The sequence below is a fragment of the Gracilinanus agilis genome, chromosome 1 (genome assembly GCF_016433145.1).
Source record: "Gracilinanus agilis isolate LMUSP501 chromosome 1, AgileGrace, whole genome shotgun sequence".
Lineage (NCBI taxonomy): Eukaryota > Metazoa > Chordata > Mammalia > Didelphimorphia > Didelphidae > Gracilinanus > Gracilinanus agilis.
Window position 1 is genome coordinate 525,172,455 of NC_058130.1, and position 20,669 is coordinate 525,193,123.

Here is a 20,669-nt window from a genome sequence, read left to right on the forward strand (position 1 = left end):
ATCCTCTCTCTCTCTCTCTCTCTCTCTCTCTCTCTCTCTCTCTCTCTCTCTCTCTCTCTCTCTCTCTCTCTCTCTCTCCTTCCCTCCCTCCCTCCCTCCCTCTTTTCCTCCTTCCCTCCCTTCTTCCTTCTATCTCATTCAGAAAGAATATTCACTTTTTAAGAAAAGAATAAATCTGATGACAATAAATAAAAAGAACAGTACTGGGAAAAATCTGTGCATCTACTCCAAAGGTTTTAAGGCTTTAATGGAAAATGTACTCTGTGGCTCAGAGTAAAGGTACATTTTTAAGAGGAGACTAAACTCTCAAATTTTCATAAGCTGTGATCTGATATGAAAATAATTTCCCTGGAGAGATGTCACATGGCCAAAACACATAAAGAAGTGTCAGAATTTAGAGGGCGGAAAAAGAGACTTCCTCTCTGTCTTTTTTAGTGCCATCATCTTTGTATGACTGAATAAGAGGTAGTGGATTTTCAAGGACACCTAAAGACCAGGCTTTGCTGTTGTTTTCAAAGCCTTATACTTTTTTTTTTATAAAAACAACAGGAACAAAACTAGCCACACCAAAGAAATGCACTAATTACAATGAAACTACAGAATCCAGTCTCTGGAGCCTTAAAATGTTCCTTTTCTACTTTATTCTGGCCAGGGATATGCTCAAGAAACTTCTGCTTTTTCTAATTTGAATCATTTTTTAAGGACTATCCCATCCCTCATGCCTGATCAGGATTATCTCAAATACACATAGAGTTGACCATTTCCAGTTCAAAGGTGAGGGCCACATGTCAATTCTAAATGCCACTGAACTCATTTAAAGGGGTTCTCTAGATCCCAGAATTCCTGTCTAGATTATTTCGGTTCTGTCCACATCCCTGATTCTTCTCTATTCACCACCGAAGAGAGAACTTCTCAGATGGACTCTTGTTAAAGAATCTGCCACTATTTGGACTAGAAACATGTGATGCACATCTGTTGAAGTGACCATCAAGCATTCCAAGTTTTTTCCAAGCTGCATCTGAGGATACCCTGAAAAACAGTTCATATTTGCCATGTTTTATGACTAAATCTTTTTCCTTACTACCTCCTCCCTAAAGTTTTCCTACTTCAAAAAGGAAATTTCAGTTGAAGAGGAAAATGAATATGAATTACAAGTTCCTATAATTCCCTTTCAGCATTAAATCTAAGTATGGTTTACTTGCCACATCTCTGAGTTATGTTTTAATTATTGCCTCCCAAAATTTTGGACTAAATAGGATTTCTAGGACCTCTTAACTATAGTTCTGAAAGCAAAGGACAGTCTGATTCATGGTCTTGTTAAGGTCAGAGCATCACTGCAATTTATGTCAATTAGTAGCTTGCCTAATGTTTATGGAAAATGCTGTTTTGGTCTTCTGAGGTCCACAAATTCAGGATGATGAAGCAAATAAAAACATTATATTCAGCTTCATCCTTCATGACTACTTTGATGAAATTTAGAAATTCCTCTCATGTAATTGGCAACATTTCTTCTGCCACAATCATAAACAGAGGAGCTAAAAATATAACACTAATATTGTTGATAAGAGCCACAAAAGAGGGGAAATTTATTCAGTTACCCACTATCCTATTAGTTGTAGTTGTAGTTATCCTATACAGCTCTGTGCCCATTCTGGGAAGGTGCCTCAATTTTTCTGCACCCCACTTTGCCTCCCCAGGCAGCCAGGAAAACTGGGAGTCAGAGTGGATAGAGCACTGGATGAGAGGTTAGAAAAATCCAAGCTGAAATCTTGAAATATGACTCTAAGCAAGATCTCTATGAACTTTAAGTTTCCACATCTATAAAACGGGGATAATAATACCACCTATCTCACAGGACTGTTATAAGGATCAAATGAAGTAACATATGTAAAGTGTGTTGAGAATGTTAAAGTGATGTAAAAAATTGAAATATTATAATTACTATTATTACAATCTTCCAAGGAGTAAAACTCACACAGTCGGAATAGTTTTGGAAAATTCTGCCACACTCTACCCATCAGCTCTCTCTCAGCATGAATATTCTCTATGGGAATCAAAATTTTTTAAAAAAAGTTATTGTTGAAGGATTGAGAGTAAGTAGGTTTTTACAGTAAGAATGGAGACTTTCCCAATCTCTTTTACTGACTGGTATGATGTGAAATAAATTATTTTTTTCTGAATCTTTGTCACTTATATTCTGACTAGAGGCTGCAAAAGGCAAGAGATTATACAGTAAAATTTGGTAGTCGTGATGACTACAAATAAAAATAATTTTTTAAATGCTCATATCATTCTTTAACTTCTGTTACTGGATGTCATTTTGTTGCATTTCACATGGTTTCTAAATGTTTTCAGAGTATCTTTAGACCAAATACTCTGGTCTAAAGCTCTTTGGCAAAGATGCTGGAATAGTTTGCCATTTCCTTCTCTAGTTCATTTTACAGCTGAGGAAATTGAGGCAAACTATCTGCCAACAGTCAGTTTCCTTATCTATAAAGTAACCTGGAGAGGGAAATGGCAAACTGCTCCAATATCTCTGCTAAAAAAACCCTAAATGGGGTAACAAAGAATCTTGAATATGACTGAAAACTAAGTGATAACCTAGTACTTTATACTCTTCTTGGAATTAAGATGTCCTCGGTTCAAATCCTGCCTCTGACATACACTAAAGGTGTTGGATTCTAGGTAAGTCTTTTACCTTTTCAAAGTCCCAAGCAAACCTTTAAAACTGTTTCAGAAAAGATGGGGAGATCTGTATTGATAAGAGTTTCCTCGTATTTTCCCTTGTACAAATGAAGTCTTATAGAGAGCCAAGCCTGGAGATGGGAGATCCTGGGTTCAAATCTGGCCTCATTAACTGTGTGAGCCTGGGCAAGTCACTTAACTCCACCTGCCTAACTCTTTATTCCTCTTCTGCCTTAGAACAGATACTAAGCATCGATTTTAAGACAAGGTAAGGATTTTAAAAACAAAACCTCAAAACAAATGAAGTCTTAGTCCAGTTCCATTCTATTCCAATCACTTCTACTCTAGGGCAATTCAGGCTTCTTTAGGGAAGGAAGAGACTAGGTTTTATTTATATCTGTGGTTCTTCTAAAGCCCAGCACAGTTAAGTGCATATAATTGACTCAATAAATATTTGTTCAATCACATCTTTTCTCAAGACAAAGTACTATATCAGACTCTTTAGGAAGTTCTTTTTTCTCCTTCCTGATTCAGAGACTAGCTGAAGTTTTTAAGCCCTCATTCACAACCAAAATTTTTGAAGAACAATTCCTTCATGGCATTTTGAGCAGAAGAGATGTGTAAAAGCCTGGTTTCTTTGCTGCTTGGTGGGACCTTCCTTCTGAGGCTGAGAAAGGCAGGCAGCTCTTGTCTAAGGACCCTGCATTCATGCGCTATGCATTGTTATTGGAATGAGTCAAGTTGTCACAGCAAAAGTCTCCAAAGCAGGTTGCTAGTGACTTGCTGAAACCTCTCTATTTAAGGGTAGGAGAAGAAAGAGCAGACTATGTTGATGCTGCCTAGAAGGAAGTGAAGCCTGGAAAGAGCTTTGATTTTAGTTCCATTGTGAGGTTGGGGAGAAAAGATCAACTCATCTTACTAAAGGGACATTCATTTCATTGTTGTTGTTGTTGTTGTTGTTTTTATTTTTTTATTAGAACATTTATTTCTGTTCCTGTTTACAACAATGCATTTCACAAGTGGATCTCTGAAGCTGTCATTGAGGAGAGAGAGGTCCTGCCTGGGCAGAAAAGCTTCCATTATGAAGAGCCAGTCTGTTTTACTGATTTTTTTAAATTAGTAAAAAAGTTAAGTTTACTATTATAATATTGGCAAATAAGACAGCCTAAATTTGGGGCTTCTTGGGAAGCCCTGAATTTTGTGAAAGGCCCAAAAGGCCAAGTCTCTCATTTTGTAATTTGTAGTGTGGCAGAATCACTTATTTGATCCAGAATAAGCATAATAGTCCTTTTGGCGTACACAAAGTTACTCATGTAGACTTTGGCTGGGTAAAGTTTAATCATTCTCCTTTTCTGATGTCAGCCCTTGGAAGTAGTCAATCAGCTACTCCCTCAATAGTCTGGGTCTGTTCCATATGGCAGCAGACTCTAACGTATGTCAATTGAGGTGGTGAGCAGGACTGAGTATTCAGAACACCTTGATTTTTTTCTCATAGGTTTTAAATCAGATTCAATAACTACAAATATAAAAGTGTGTACATCCTCCCTAGTTCTGGCTTCTAAAAAGGAAAATAAAATTATATCCATTCAAAAACATAATTATTGCAAATTATAAGACATCGGGTCAATTAAAGCAATTTGGGCACTAACTCATATTAAACTATTTTCTTATGAGCTGAGTAATGACTCTCAAAATTGAGTCTCTCAGCTAGAGTTCTGCCTAACTTGAGAACACCACCAGCAAATAGCCCTTTACCAGACTCAAAACAGCTGGTCAGAATTCTTAAGCTTGAGTTTTTATGACCCCTCAAATCACCTAAAATCCTTCTAAGATTTATAATAATTGACTAAAAATTGGGGTGTTTAAAACATATTCCAAAGTCACCCAACTTTGTGTATATTTTGATCCAGTGTATCTACCATCACTAGGAATATCACCCAAAGAAAGAGGGAAAAGAGACCATATGCCAAAAAATATGAATAGCAGCACTTTCTGTTGTAGGAAGGAACTGGAAACTAAAGAGGTTGGGGAATGGAGAAATTCTATGAATGTTATGAAATGGTTTTGTGTAAACATTCCATACTTCTCTATTGAAAATAGTCCCTTTGCATTTTAGGGGAAACTGAGGCCCAGAAAGAAGTGAATTGCCCAAGATCTCACACATAGTGAGGAGCAGAACCATGATCCATACCAAGGTCTTCTGACCCTAAAGTTAATATCCCTTCTACTGCACCACTTTGTTACCCTGGAAAAATTTCCCAACTGGATTACATATGTTCCCATTATCTTATGTATATATGTAGACATATATGTGTATGAACATACATATATACATACATAACTATCATGAGCCAAAGAAATATTGTCATTAATGACAATCACGGGAAGCAATGCAGAAATTGAGAGAAACTTTTTGGTTGGTTATATTTTAGCCTTTTCTGGTTAATTTGTGAAAGGTGATGAGGTGGTGCAATGAATAGCTTTGTCAATGGAGGAGTATGATCATTCATTTGGGTATGGGCATACCTAATCTCATCGCGCCATGTGGATTATTCCTTTATTTATAGTGATGCCTGTGTATTCTTCGCTTTTAATGAGGGATAATTATGCTCATCTTTCTGCTCCATGAAAGAGACTTGGGGCTGCATTTTCATTTTATGTTAACATTCCCATACCAAGTTAATTCTGCCCTGGTTATTTTCTCTGCTGTAGATGATGTGTTTATTTTTAGCCATCATGTGATCCTCCGGTATTTTCCAGGCACTGCTTGAGTCACCCTCATTTCAGAGAACACTTCAAAGGGAAAAGACACAAAAAAAGTCTTCCCATCTCCAAGTACCTCCACAATTTAAAATTCTGATTACTTCTGTCTATTCGCACACATTATAGATTCTTTTGTTATAATCTTACCTTTTCATGCCTCTCATATCTTTGCAGAAAAATATCCTTTGAAATATTCATATTAGATAGTAAACCTTATGAACTTCTGATCCCAAATCCTTTGTAATTTTTTTTCACAGGACAATAGAAATGGGGGTAGTGGGGAAGAGCCCCAGAAGACACATCCCTCAGGTGGGTATGCCAGCAATCCTCAGGGATGCATATCTGTAGTCTGTTTAGTTCAGCATCAGGAGAGTGCAATCTCTTTTAAGTGGAGCAGCTGAAAGGGCTGAGTGAGCAGCATAGAGCTGACAGATTGAACAAGAACTAAAGATACATGGGTGTTGCTGTGACAACGCCTTCCATGGACGTCACTGCACTGCTGGCATCAAGCCTCAGTTAAAGGAAGAAAAAAAACACCCTCTGAAACCTAAAATGGTGATAATTTAAAAATCTTTTGAATGCTTTGTCCTTCAGGTACAAAGATAGTCCTGCCCACCAACCGTCTGGAGGGAAGGCATTTTGAGTCTTCCCTCTGGAGTAGTTCCCTCAGATTCTTGTGACTAGTGGCCTACATTTGCCAGATGACTACGTGGGATTATGGTCTCTAGTCATAGGAGAGGGCAAAGCTATGTAGGACCTAAATAACACCTTTGACCTCATCAGCACCATGGCAGACCAACTGGTCAAAGGCTAATTTCCTCCCCCAAATTAAATCCCTCCTACAATTGAAGGTCACTGATTGAAGGGAACATGATCTGAAGAACTGAAATTGAAAAACTAAAATGAAAATTTGGTCTCTTCTAAACTAAATCCATATGTTTTTCTTGCTCGTTTTCTTAGCTTTGGTGTGAGATACTATAAGGAAAGATGAATAGTCCCCAGAAACTCTTTGTGTCTCTCTTAGAGCCCTACCTTCCATGACCTACTTGGACATGTTAATAATCATTCAAGCAGTGTATCAACCTGGAAAAGATACTTCGGAAGAGTCTCTGAAGCAGCAGAGATTAAATTGTTTTCTGTTCTTAGATATTCCCCTGAACACATCAGGTGACACAGAAAGGGACCCAGGATAAAAAAGAGCAAGTCCATGGACAATCGATGTCATTCCACAGAATAATTAGTGCAAAGCCTCTGCTCCTCAGGCCCTGGTAGAAGGTTTCACATCAGGTGCCCATGCTTTGGCAGGAAGCCAGGCTGATACTGAGAGGGTAAACTTGTCCAGGAAGGACAGCCACAGAACTGATTGACATTAAAGGAAACATACTGGATGCCAGTAGCTTTGTGACTTGCACCTGAATCTTTTGAGGAAAGAAGGTTTCTGGTCCCAAGTAGGCATTTGCTACAGTTCTACTGCCTGTGGCAACCCTGCTATGCTCAAGTTGGTGGATAAGCAGAATGTGGAACATGGCAATATCTACTTTGCTATTTAGCTGAGGGCTTTACTTTTGATTCTGGAGTCATGAAGCCAAGAGTTTGAATGGAAAGACACAATCAAAAGGTAGTGGCTTAACCCACCAGTCTAGGAATCAAGAGATTTGGGTTTGAGATATGTCTCTACTATTAATCCATGGCATAGCCTAAGGCACATGTCTCCCCTTCTCAGTCTCAGCTTCTCCATCTATAAATGTTGGGGAAATGTTTTTGAATGCAACAGAAGAAAGCATTTTACATATGTGTAAAACCCACCATTATTTGTTTTAGTGTCTTAAAAAAACAAAAGGCATTCCAACAGAACTTTTTTCAAACCAGAGCAACAAGGTTTAACCGCTTCTTTGTACACATTGAGTCATTTTCTCTCCTTCCAGACAACTCACAAATTCCAGCCATTCATTAAGATAAAAGAAAGAATAGAAGTGGATTCCTGTTGCTGAGATTAAGACAGATGGGGCACTTTGATTTTATTTCAATACTTTTCCTTTTTGTTTTTCTTTCTTCAACAGGGCTTTGTGAAGAAAAAAATTCACATTGGAGGTCAGTGCTAAAAGCAATATGTACAAATATAGAAGACCTAGCCTTTGAAGGGTTGTTGATATCAGAGCTTTCAAAAAATCCTATTTACATTTTTTAGAAGAACACTCTATAGCCACATACTTCTATTTGCTCTCAGGAAATGCAAATATTCTAAGCTACAAATGATACTATTGTGTTCTATGGGACAGACTTGCCTTCCTAAATATACAAAGTTGTTAGACTACTGAGGAGTTTAAATATCTGCCTAAGAAACATTCCCTAAAGTCAAGAAATCCCTATGGACAGTCCCATTTGCCCCTTTACCCTGACATCCAGTCAGTCAACCAGTCTACCACATCTTCAGAATATTGGCAAGGAGTAGTATTTCTTGAGTTTTGATGCAGCTATTTTCCTTGTTAGCTTAGTGGTATCTGATACCTTCACAGGAAGGAAAAAAGTATCCACTGAACCACATATAATCTTCTTATCAAATATTATTTGCTTCCAGAAAATGCATAAATCTCATTTCTAAAGCTGAACTCACAGTTAGAGAAAATAAACTTCTGAGTATGCGACATATTCAGTTCTTCTGAAAATTACACATTCATCCATATCTTCATCTAGCAGATTTAGTTATGACATCTCTAATGTCTTATTAGTAAATATATACATATGTATATATTATATATGTCATATATAATATATAAAAAAGAGGTTTTCCTCCTTTATTTATGTTTTGGTTTTCAAAAAAGAAATAATCAAATGATGAAGCTAAAATAACATAATGACAAAATATATATTACATAAATATATTATACAAATATGCTATATAATGTAAATCATACATAATGATGTATGTTATATTTTATATAAAAAGGATGTTTCCCTCAAGTTTGGGCTTACAAAAAAATAATCAAATGCTGAAGCTGGAATAATTAAACTCCAAAAGGAGAGAGAAAAAACCTTAAGTCTTCATTTTCATAACAACTACTACACTTTCTCTGTGAACATAAGATAATTTCATATTTTTGTTTGGCTTCTATAAGGATCACAGATTTGAATTTTATTTTATGATTGTTCACATGTAAAAACTAGTCTCTAATGATGACCATCTCAACTTGGGAGTCTTAGCTTAGAAGGATGCAACTGAGAGACATCACTTTTGTGGTTCTTGTAATTCAAATTTCATCTGTCTCTTGGTGATTCCATTTGGGATTTTCTTGGTAAAGAAACTGGGGTGGTTTGCTATTTCCTTCTCCAGCTTATTTTACATATGAGGAACTGAGGCCAGCAGGGCTAAGTGATCCAGGGTCACATAGCTAGTAAGTGTCTGAGACTGGATTGGAGCTCAGCAAGATGAATCTTGCCTAGCACTCTCAACACTGTCCCCCTAGATGCCCCTAGAAATATCCTAACCCCAAGTAATTATTGCATTTACTAGATACCTATCATTATATAAACATGTGTTTTTAAACATATATTAGGTCAGAAATCATAAGGATATTCCATTTCAAGATACAATACTTTTGATTGCTGATGAAATGCAATTCACCAGGAAATCCTAAACTCTGATTTGGTTATCTGTTGTTTATCATAAACCATATTATCTCACAGGTTAATTCTACATTTACTGAGCTTGGGCAGGATGCAGAGGCCAAATCACTGGATTAGTGGAACTTATGGCTAGCCCAGAACCTGTGATTTCATTAGCAAAATTGAATTCCCTTGGAGGAACTTATGTTCCTTATGCAGGTAGCCACCTGTTTTACTCTTAATGAGTCTCAGAGCGTTGGCCTCTGTGATAAAGGCCTGGCTGTAGAGAAACTGGACAGCCTGCTATTCCCAAGCTCCTCTCATACTCTCTCCTATATTTCAGTCTTTTCAAATCCTTTATTAGTCTTTAAGGCCCAGCCACCTCCTACAATGAAGGTAATAATTCAGAATTAACCAAAATGTATCTTAAGTAATAGGATCTGGAGCCCAGTGGGATCTTAGAAATCACCTACTCCGATGCCATCATTTTACAAATGAGGAAACCGAGGCCCATCTAAAATGGTTCATCCTAGGCCACACAGAGAGCAATTTGAACCTAATTCTCTTGCATCTACACAAAGTTCTCTTCCTCTATACAGGGGGACTCCCTGTTTGTCACCTGCATGGCACACATTTGAACACATTTACCTAGCATTGTTGGAAAATAGTGTGTTTAACACAAGATAAATTTTCTAGATAGCTTTCACCCATTTAAAAACATCTAAAGAATTTTAACTGTTTGAAATGGAAAATTCTCTAAAAATCTAAAAATGAACCTTTTGAAAAACATTTTCTGCTTTTTAAAAACACAATATAGTCAATATAATTTAAACTTTTCTTGACAGCTTAGGAGGATCAATCATGAACATAAACCATTCTGTTTTGGTGTGATGCATCAGTGCCCTCAGGGGTCACTAAAATGTATAAGGTTGTTTATCCCTTTCTTGTCTCCTTGATGTCAAACAGTCAACAGCTGGCCACACTTCTTGCTCCTTCCAGTATACTTGTATTGTTTAGTACAATTGCATAGCCATATGACTGACCGTTTTCCAATCTGCCATTTCTAATTTCTTGTGACTCTCCCAATCATACAATGAAGTTTATTAGAATTTGTGTTTAGAAAGATGACTCTGAGGAATGAAGTTTATAAGCTTTGGTCCTTGGAGGAATATAGGACCACAGAATGACAGCTTACAGAAGGGACCTTAAAAATAATTTGTTCCACCTCCCTCACTTTATAAATGAGGAAACTGAGGCCCAGAGACATAGAAGCAACTTGCCCAAATTCACTAGGGTAGAAAGAAAAAGATCTTGGATTTGAACTCATGTCCTCTGGCTCTAATTCCAACACTTTCCCCCTTGTCTACATTAAGTTCATGGATTATATTCTTGAAGAACAGTACTTTACTATTTCTAAATGCTTACTCAATGTTCCTGACTCTGAGCTCTTGCTATAATCTAAGTCAATAGTGCCTCCCCACCCAACTTTTCTCAACTTTTAAAATCCAACTCAGTCATTGAGATTCATGAAAAGCAAAAAGATTCATGAATATCACTTCTTTAATGAAGTCTTTCCTAAGTCCTGAGTCCTTCCCCAATGGAAATTATCTTTCCTTCTTCAGAGAGACACACGAAATGAGTAATTGAATAGAGGAGGCTCTTCAAAAACCTTGGTTTTCTCATTTGTAAAATGACGGGGCATAAGATGAGCTGGCTTATGGAGGCTCTTGCACTTCTGCATCTATGATCTTCTAAACAAATTACTCAAATTTTCCTAGAAGAACAAATATGGAAAGATCCTACCCATTTGTTTGTGTTGAGCATTCTTTTAACATTCAGGTTTAAGAAAACAAAAAGATTAAACAACTTTACCTTATGTAGTGAAAACACATGCAGAGGCAGTGGTATGGTAGACAGAAAGCTGAGGTGTCCAGACCTGCTTCTGACACCCTTCTGGGTGACCCCAGGCAGCCTCCTTAATCTCAATGTTCCAGGCAATGAGAAGGGAGTCTAAGTGGCAAAGATGGTGGCTCTCCTTGGCCTCCAGAATCAAATACAAAATCCTTTGTTTAGCATCCAAAGACCTCCATAACCTAGCTCCCTCCTAACTTTCTAGTCTTCCTTAGTCCCCTGCAGGTCCTCTTTGATCCAGGAACACGGATCTCCTGGCTGTTCCACAAACACAATACCCCATCTCTTGGCTCCAGAGACTTTTTTGGGTTGTCCCCAAGCCTTCCTCTTCCATCCAGCAACTGTCTTCCCTCACTATGTCCCAACTACTATCTCCCCCTCAAAAAGATGTCTTCCTTAAACCATCAATTCCACTAATTTCCCTCTGTTAATTATTTCCTAATTATCCGGTATAGAGCATATATATTTGTTTGCATGTTTTCTCTCCCATTAGACTGCAAACACTTTGAAAAAAGAGCTCTTTTTGCATCCCCACAGGGCCTGGCACAAAGGAGACATTTAATAAGCATTTAATAATTGACCATCATTGATAGAAGGAGTTTCCTCATCTGGGACATCTCTAAACTAATAAAATTACGGGTCCAGCCGCTAACCCTGTGACACATATTCCAAATACGAAATGTACTGGAAGACTTTCTACTGCTCTGGGATAATGTCACAGATGAAAACAGGCGATAATCTGCTACAAGAAATAAGCAAGATGTTTTCAGAAAAAGCTGGAAAGAGCTACAGGAAGGAATGGAGAGTGAAATAAGCAGAACTGGGAGCACATCGTACACACTAACAGCAATATTGGACGATGATTATCTGTGAAAATTTGGCTCCTCTCAGCAATGCACTGATCTGGGGCAATCCTAAAAGTCTTATAACAGAGAATGCTATCCACCTCCAGAGAAAACTGTTGGGAGTCATCTTTCACATCAGGGTATTTATGTTTTATTTTGGGGTTTTGGTTATTTATTTTGGTTTGCTCTTACAACAACAACCAATATGGAAGTGTGTTTTGCATGACAATAAAAAATAAAAAAAACCCACCACCTGCTGGAGAAAACCAAACTGCATGACAATAGAATCTAGAAGGAAAAGGTAGAAAATTCTTTTGCTTGTTCTAGTACCTGCTGTTGGTGAGTTTGCATGGTGCGATTTCTTGGGCAAATTGAAGATCTGTTCTCCGGGGTCTGGTGGGGGAATTGCATCCTGGCCTTGTCGAGCCTCCACAGGGTCATACTCCTTCCCATCATAGTTTGCATCATAGAACTTCTTAAACCACTGGATGAAATCCAAGTTGTCCTGAAAGCGCCCTTTCACTAGCTTCTCCACTGGAATGACCTGCCAAATAAAATCAAGACATGTTTGTTGGCTTGTCATCTCCCCATTAGACTGTGGGTTCCCTGAGGGCAGGGCTTGCCTTTGGCCTTTTTGTGCAACCCTAATATTCATTCAGCACAGTGTCTAGCACACAGTAAGCACTTCATAAATGCTCCCCCTGCCTTACCTTGGTGGTGATTTGTGGCTACAGCTTTTCTCTTCTGGGTTTTTCTCTTTGAACAGCTCTATTCTAGCATCTATCGTTTTTAACAACTTTTTGGAAGAAGAACCAAACTAAAACATCACTTTGGGAAGAAGGAATATTGCCAAGCAAACCCAGAATCTCTCCTAAATCCTAGCTGTCTTATAATTCCTCGCACAGCTGCAAAAAGATAAAAGTGATTTTAAGAACATGGCCCCATTGAACTAGCAAAGAATCCAGCTCAAGGGAAAAATCAGGATTTAAGAACTCAGTCAGGGCTTTCCTACTCATTGTCTGAACTTATACTTAACATTCTTTCTAGAGGTCTCTTAGAAGATCTTTGATCTGCTCAAAAAATATCTGGTTCTACCATGTGTAGTGGGAAGGAGGTAAAGGTCTACCTGCACTTCTGGAGACAAATCTGGAACTTACCAATGACTGAGATAACTCTTCATCACAACTATTATCCCACACTGACTTCCATATTGGATTCGTGGTGAGGAAAAGGCCTGATAGAGTTGGCATTTGTGCCTGTTTGAGAAATTGATTGTGTGTGTGTCAATCATCTTCTATATAGTGAAGAACATTGTTTGAAAATGTGAACTAAAATAGTAGCTGAACCTACCATGAAGCTCTGCAGCAGCTGAGTTTATAAGCTATATACCTGCAGAATTTCATCTTGTATCCATGTCACCTTTTAAAAGGTAAAGTGAGTCTTTTAACAAAACCTAGTGATAAAACCTAGGTCATGATGCCAAAGCCAGTGCTATTCCCACTATATCATGTTGTCTCTCAATTGTCTCATTAAACTAAGTTATTTGCCATGGTTTTTCAAGAATGTTCTTCCCATAGATTTAACAGAAATCAAATTAAGTAAAATATGACAGACTGATTTTTGGAGGAGATTCCACTCTTCTTGAAATCTCTTTCAACTTATAAGTAACAACAAAAAAAAATCCATGACAAAACAAAAACCACCCTATCATATTTAGAGGGCAGAAATCATTAATATTGGTTTTAATTAACTTCATAATAGGTATTAATAAATCTTTTTAGATATTGATTTTGACAATAAATGAAAATAATTTTTGAATTTAATATCAAAATGATAATTATAAGACAATGAGTTCAAATGTAGAGGACCTAAGGAAACTTTTAAAAAATAGTTTCTATTACCTACTTCAAGAGATTACTTGCATGAACCCTCAGAAAAAACTCTTTCTAATATGGTCTTCAAGGAGACAATAGTATAATTTTAATGTTGGATGTGACTAAAGAAATTGTGGAATTCAATTTTCTTCCCAGTGCCAGAACTGCTTTAACAACAGCCCTGATGAATATGCATATCATTTTTGCTTTAATCCTCCCCCCATAGCTTTACTTGAATTCAAATATACAGTGAACACCTATTATGTTCATGGCATAAAGGAAAACAAAATAAAGTGAAGATAGAGTTGGGAAATTTTTTTTCATGGTGTGTAGTAGTAGAGAATTAGATTATCCAAATATTATTGAAACTTATTATTTTTGAAGGGGAGTTGGCAGAGCTAAGCCTAGGATGATAAGTTGGGAGATTGGGGCTGGCCTAGAATCGTAGACTAAAAGGTTTAGTCTTCATCTGATAGAAAATGGGGAGCCACTAGAAGTTTTTTAAGTAGAAAAGTTGGGTATGTATGACAGTAGAGTGCTTTTTAAATTTGGCATCAATATGTAGGATGGAATGAAAGGAGGCAATATGGAGTACTGTAATAGGAATCATCATTATGAAAGGCAGCTGGTTCCATACCTCTATCTATGAAAATATATGACACTTTTTTCTTTTCTGAAAATATATTATCAAGATTCAGGAAAATGTATCATAAAATGAAGAAAAATTAAGCAATCAGAGCTAGTGATTGTTAAAAATTATTTGCTAACTGAATATAGTATAAGTTAATTGGATACTCTAAGTCAATCATAAAGCCTGGCAATAAAGAGCAAACAGGCTGGGGAACAATTATAAGTAGAAAAAGTAGAAAAAGAAAGGCAGGAGAAGTGGAGGGAGAGAGGGAAATTCCAATACTCCATTAATAAAGAAAATAATTGTTGAAGTCAAATGTTTAAGGCAGTGGCCCTCAAATTATTTGGCATCAGGACTCCTCTGCTTTCTTGAAAATTACTGAGGACCTAAAAGAGTTTTTATGTTACATTTATCAATATTTACCATATCAGAAATAAAAGTATCTTAGTATTATCATGAAAGTTGTTTTGATCTCATAGACCCACTGATAAAGTTGCAGGAACTCCCAGTGGTTCCTGGTTCAAGATTTGAGAACTACTGGTTTAAAGCATGAAGAAGAAATTACTATTATTAGAAAGTGAATTCCTGAGAAATCATGATAAAACTTTGTTAGCATTTTCACAAGTCTTTTGCCAGATAATGTCATCTTCATCTTGAAAATATATAAAATACACATATCAGTACTCTTATCATAATCTTGGTTCCTTAGTTTCTTTTCTTAATTCTCACAACCTTCTTTATGCCATTCCTATGCCTACAAAAGGTTAGCAGTATACAGAGGAAAGCATCTGAGATTTGAAGTCAGAGCACATTCATTATGGGTGCTTTTTTCACTAAATCACAATCTCACCTATAAAATGAAGAGGCAGGGCAGGAATTAAGTGCTCTCTAAGGTCTTTTCCAGTTTTAAATCTATGATCCAATAAACTAAGCCTTTTCCCCCCTTAATTTAATATTTTTCTTCCTTTAAGAAAAACGGTTCTAATTTTTTGGCAGGGTACTGGATATGTTTATTACACAAATATTCAAAGATCAAATACTCTAATCATGGTGGCTTCTATACTACTTAGTATATTTCTTTTCCCTTTCCAAAGTAGCCCACTTTGTCTCTAGTGTCTAGACTCATAGCATCATGCTTGTGGTTTCAGCATCTCTCAGAAGGAAGAGAAAAACTATTCTAATTAAGGAAGGTAGAATGATATTCCTCTCTGTAACTAATAACAACATAACCAACAATCCCCTTAAGCACTTCAAGCCATACAATAATAAGAACAGGAAAAAAAACCTTCTTAAACACAGACATTTTTAAAAATAAAGCCTCATGACTTTTATCTATTTTTTAAAATTCATATTTAACCACTGAGGGGCCTGAGCAGGCTTTTTATGTCACATTTAGACCTCAGTATTCATATTTTTTACTTTAAAGCTAACAGTGAATTCCTGTTATTTCCTCTAAAAGACAATTTTAAGGTCAAATGACAATGCAATTCAGTTCCCTACCTTATCAACATTCATTCTTTTAAATGATGCTTGTAGAAGTTTAAAATTGTGAATGTATTCATGCTCCAATTTTGCTTGAAATTTTACTTTCTTCAAACTAATACAGCCTGGGAATAGCATGTCCATGAACTGGCAATAGGCTGCTCCTGAAACGAGAAGAAGAAAGTATTGGAATTAATCTTGATTCCCAGAGAAGTGACAAAATGACACGTATAGTCGAGAAGAAAAGTCATCATGTTTAAAAGCCACTCATAATCCACAGCAAAGGCTTCCCTGACCCCAGTTTGTTAAATGCCACCATGGCACTCACACGGTTCTCTCCTCTCCACTGAGTCTGGATGCACCAATGATTGCTGTAGAATGATAAAAGAAATAATTATGATGGAAAGAATGAGAGTCACTTTTCCATTCCCAAATGCTGCATTATCATTTTGTTGACATCTGGGAGGAAAAGAACTCTAGAACAGATTTTTCATAGCAATGAAATTAATGCCTCATGATCTTTAACTTCCTGAACCCAAAGAACTCAATGGCAGCTAGAATAGCAAGAAGTAAAAGCTCAATTTATTCATGCTGGCTCTATTCCTAACCCCAAACTCCAGCAAATGGCCATACTTATTTTTATTTTTATTTTTTCGTTAGTTTCTTACAGCCCTGAGTGTCCAGTCCCCAGGTCTGCTATCTATTAGGTTTGTGTGATCTTTCACAGGTGCTTAAGCTCTTTGAGACTCAATCTCTTCATTTGTAAAATGGGGATAATTAACATTACCTACATCAGAAAGACTATGAAGAAAATCAAATGAAATACCACCATCTATAAGAAGCCACTCTGAAACTATAAAGACTTTAAAAGGCTCATAAGCGATTACAAAATGGATGTTTTTGCTTGGCTTTGTTTGCTTTTCTGAAAAGGACTTGGGATATAGGGATTTTTCCTTAGAAAAAGCTGCCTACTTTCAATGAATCCATTTTCCCCTTCCCTTTCTTAGTCTGTGCAATGAATATTTTCATGGCAGACTGTGCTGAAGAATGGATTTCTGTGTTTCACCATAATGACACTGTATGCTTCATTGATGGCCTCAGTACATAAAAGCAGCAAAAGGGTTAGGCTGACAATAGTCCTTGGTCAGCTGAAAAGAGGAAATGCTCAGGCAGGCAGCGAGGCAAGTTCATAGAGTGAGAAAAGAGATAATAATAACGTCTGTTCACATCTGCAGAACGCATTAAGGTTTGCAAAGTGTTTTCCTGGCAACAAAACTAAGAGGTAGAGAGTACAAGTATTATTATCCTCATTCTGATGTTATTCGGTAGTTTCAGTCGTGTCTGACTCTATGTGATCCCATGTGGGGTAAACATACTGTAGTGGTCCGGCCATTTCCTTCTCCAGCTCATTTTACTGATAGGGAAACTGAGGCAAATAGGGTCCTATAACTTGCTCAGGGTCACATAGCTCCTGCTATGTGGATTTGAACTCAAGAAGATGAGTCTCCCTGATTCCAGGACTAGTGCTCCATATTCATTTTGCCACTCAGCTGCCTCATTTTACAAATAAGAAAACTGAGATTCTAGGCAGTTAAGGGACTTGCCCAAAGTCATACAAACTAGTAAAAGTACTTGAGGCTGAATAATTATCTTTACCTTGCTCTAGCATGTCCTTCCTTAAACGATGATTAAGGTTTAGGGGATTAGGTCATTAGCTAAGACAGATGGGATACAGGGAATTTTTGGAGAAAATTCTATTAGGGTTAGGAGCAGAGGAATCATGAATTTTGGGGGTGTTCTCCCTGCCTTCTCCTCCAACTATTTAGTTACTCTTTGGTAGCCATTAACCTGGATGTTTAAAACTTATCTCTTTTTGTATTATGGCTTTCCTAGTTGCCTAAAAATGATCACATCATCTATCTATTTGTTTGGTCAGAGTAGACTTTTATTTTTCCATAATTGGCTGTATAAAAGTTACTTCTGAAATGTGGGTGTATATCTGCATACACATACATAAAATTATAAATATATGCACACATGTTTATATACATACATGTTTGTATGTATATGCGTCCTTTAAGGCACCTTTTAAACCTTGGGGTGTCTGACATTGACATGATAATGCCTTCACAAATGCTGTCTCATTTCTCTCCTACACTTAGGGGCTAGCTTGTTTCTTGCCCTGTCCTAGGGAAGATGGCAAATTCTGTAGGTATCTGAGCTTTTCAGTACTAGGGAGGTCTCCTGGGGCTGAGCAAGCCCCTTGGTCACTCCATTTGGGATTTAGATTTATTACCTATACATTTACCACGTGTGAAGCATGGCTAGAGGCTTTCCTGAAATAGTGGTCCAGAGGAAAAGCAGGCGCCAATAAGGGCAGTTTGGGTCTCAGTAGGTGTTTCACGGGACTCCAGAGTAGGGAGTGGAAGAATATACAAGTTGGGGGGCAGGGTAGAAAATGATGTAGGGTAAGGAAGACTTCACTTCCCAGGGGAGGAAGCACCTGAGCCTTGAAAGAAGATAAGAAGGGATGCATTACAGACATAGGAGAGGTTGTGTGAATATATAGGGGGTATGAGAGGGCATGCCAAGATCAGGGAATTCAGGGGAAATCCTTAAGTAGTAGTAGCTGTTGTTCTAACAAGAACTCTATGGTCACACTTGCTTCATCCTGTATGGTATTGACTTATCTAACTTAAGTATAGGATTTTATAATTATTTGTATTAAAATAAATTTTATTAGCTTCAGTCTATTACTTGGAATCCATTTCACTAATGATTAGACTAGATAATGTGATAATTTACAAATTTGTTAATAATGTAATCTAGATTATATCCAACTCGCTGATAAAATTTTTTGAAAAAAAAAAAGGAAGATTTCTAGGCATAATCAACAAATAGTTGGGCAACAAACATTTATTATTTACTTACTATGTGCTAGGAACTGTATTGTGTTCTGGGGTCATGGAGAAAGGCAAAAGATATTCCCTAGCTCTCAAGGATCTCACAATCCAATGAATACACTTGAGGTATCTTTTGGGGATGATCTGACTCATTAATCAATCTTCTCTAGGTATGATTATTCAGACATTCATAAATCTACGTAACAAAACTATTTCCTATCTATAAAGTAACAATAAGATATGACTATCAAATAAAATAAGACTATTAAATGATTTGCTAAAATCCATACATATAAAATATATCAAATTTTCCTAATCTACCAAGACTAATAACTCCTATCAGAAACAGAACAATGTAAGTATGGCATGACATGCTTAGGGAACCCATGCTGGCACTGAGTGATCTACCTTTTAAGTTCAGAGGAATCCTTCATTTGATCATATTTTGCAATCTGCTCAGGATCAACACTAAACATCACTGCAATGTATAAAATATATCTTTTCCCCTTTTTCTGAAAATTGGGAAACATTTGCCATCTTTAAGACTTTCTTTTTGCCATGATTTCTCAAAGATCATTAACAAACTAAGCTCACCTGCAAGTTTTTTGAGAACCCTAGCATATTATTCAAAGTTTGCCTTTATTTGGAATAGGTAGGTACTTCATTTCTATTTCTTCATCTACTTTGGGCTTCATTTCTGTCTTAACTATGTTTATGTACTACTCTTTTCCATTTGAAAAATAAGCATCCTTGATAGAAACATCCCTCCAAAGATGGCTTAATCATCTTGTCTTCTGGAGAGATAAAACTGTCACCAGGTGAGTCAGGAATTTTTCAAATGCTACGATTTTAGCTGTGTTTTCCAAAAGAGGTCTAAGCTGCCTCTGGGCCCATTTGGTAATTTGAATCAGGAAAGCACCGTCAACATCCTCTATTTGGCCTGCCACTGAGTAGTAGTATATTATCAAAACTGTATTTCTTACTGGAGACAGGTGACTTGATCATCACTTTTTTTTTCACCTTCAGACTTTGGAATTTCCAGAGGAGTTTGTGTCCTTTTGCTGTATAACCACTACTTTCAAATGTTACCTTTGAACAAGTTTTTTGCCTTTCCATTATCATATTCCATGAGTCTCTCCCTCAAATTTAAATGGATTCCTATAAGGTCAAAATTACTTTTTTTTGTTAAGATTTTCAGTTAAATTTCTTTATGAATCATATTATGTGTACCCACCAAATTCATGATCACCAGTGCAATTGCCCAGGATCAAAATATACTTGTGGTCTCAGACTCCTAAAACTGTATAGTTCATAAGCCCCTACTGATAGCATTTACCTTCAGTAACCTAAAGCACACAATTAGGTCAAAGTAATGACATTTATTTGTATAGTATAAGAGCATTAGCTAAAAAAATCAGCCCTCAAAACTTGGACACACGCTCCCCTAAATTTATATAGAATCAGTAGAAAGAGTGATTATTATTTATTTTAATATTCTATTATAAATAGCTTAATATTCTATTATACATATGTATGTATAATAGATGTATATATAATGTACAATGTATATATAATACATATTATATTATACATTGGTTACTATTCTATTATACATAGAATGTGTTAATACAGAGACATCCAAGGGGGGGCACATATGGCCCAGAAAATTCACATTTCCTGAACCTTAGGGTGCCAGTGTCTTTTGTCCTTTCATGGTGTCCACATGCTGCTCCCCCTTGGGCAGCATAATTCTTTTCTGCTAGTCTCCCTGGGCTGCTCCTTTCTGCAGCTCAGCCCAACTTCACAGCTGGCCTCTCTGGGAATGCTGTTTGTAGGGTATGGCATCTCCTGCTGGGCAAATTGCACCAGTGGGTGGAGAGAGGAAAAAGAAATCTCTTCTCCCAATATACTATGGAAAAGGCACAAGGAATAAGGGAAAAAATGATTTCGTCTCAAGAGCTGGGGTCTTACT

At 37.0% G+C, this 20,669-nt stretch overlaps 1 protein-coding gene across 3 annotated transcripts in view; it reads right to left on the bottom strand.

Annotated features, from left to right (window-relative positions):
• Positions 1 to 20,669, bottom strand: part of MAPRE2 (microtubule associated protein RP/EB family member 2) — a 145,671-nt gene that overhangs the window by 29,876 nt on the left and 95,126 nt on the right. For all 3 annotated transcript variants that reach the window (XM_044666402.1, XM_044666407.1, XM_044666394.1), the window contains 2 exons: positions 15,813 to 15,958; positions 12,138 to 12,351 (listed from right to left, as the gene is read on the bottom strand). In XM_044666402.1, coding sequence (XP_044522337.1) covers positions 12,138 to 12,351; positions 15,813 to 15,958 — 360 coding nt within the window. The remainder of the gene's footprint in view (positions 1 to 12,137; positions 12,352 to 15,812; positions 15,959 to 20,669) is intronic.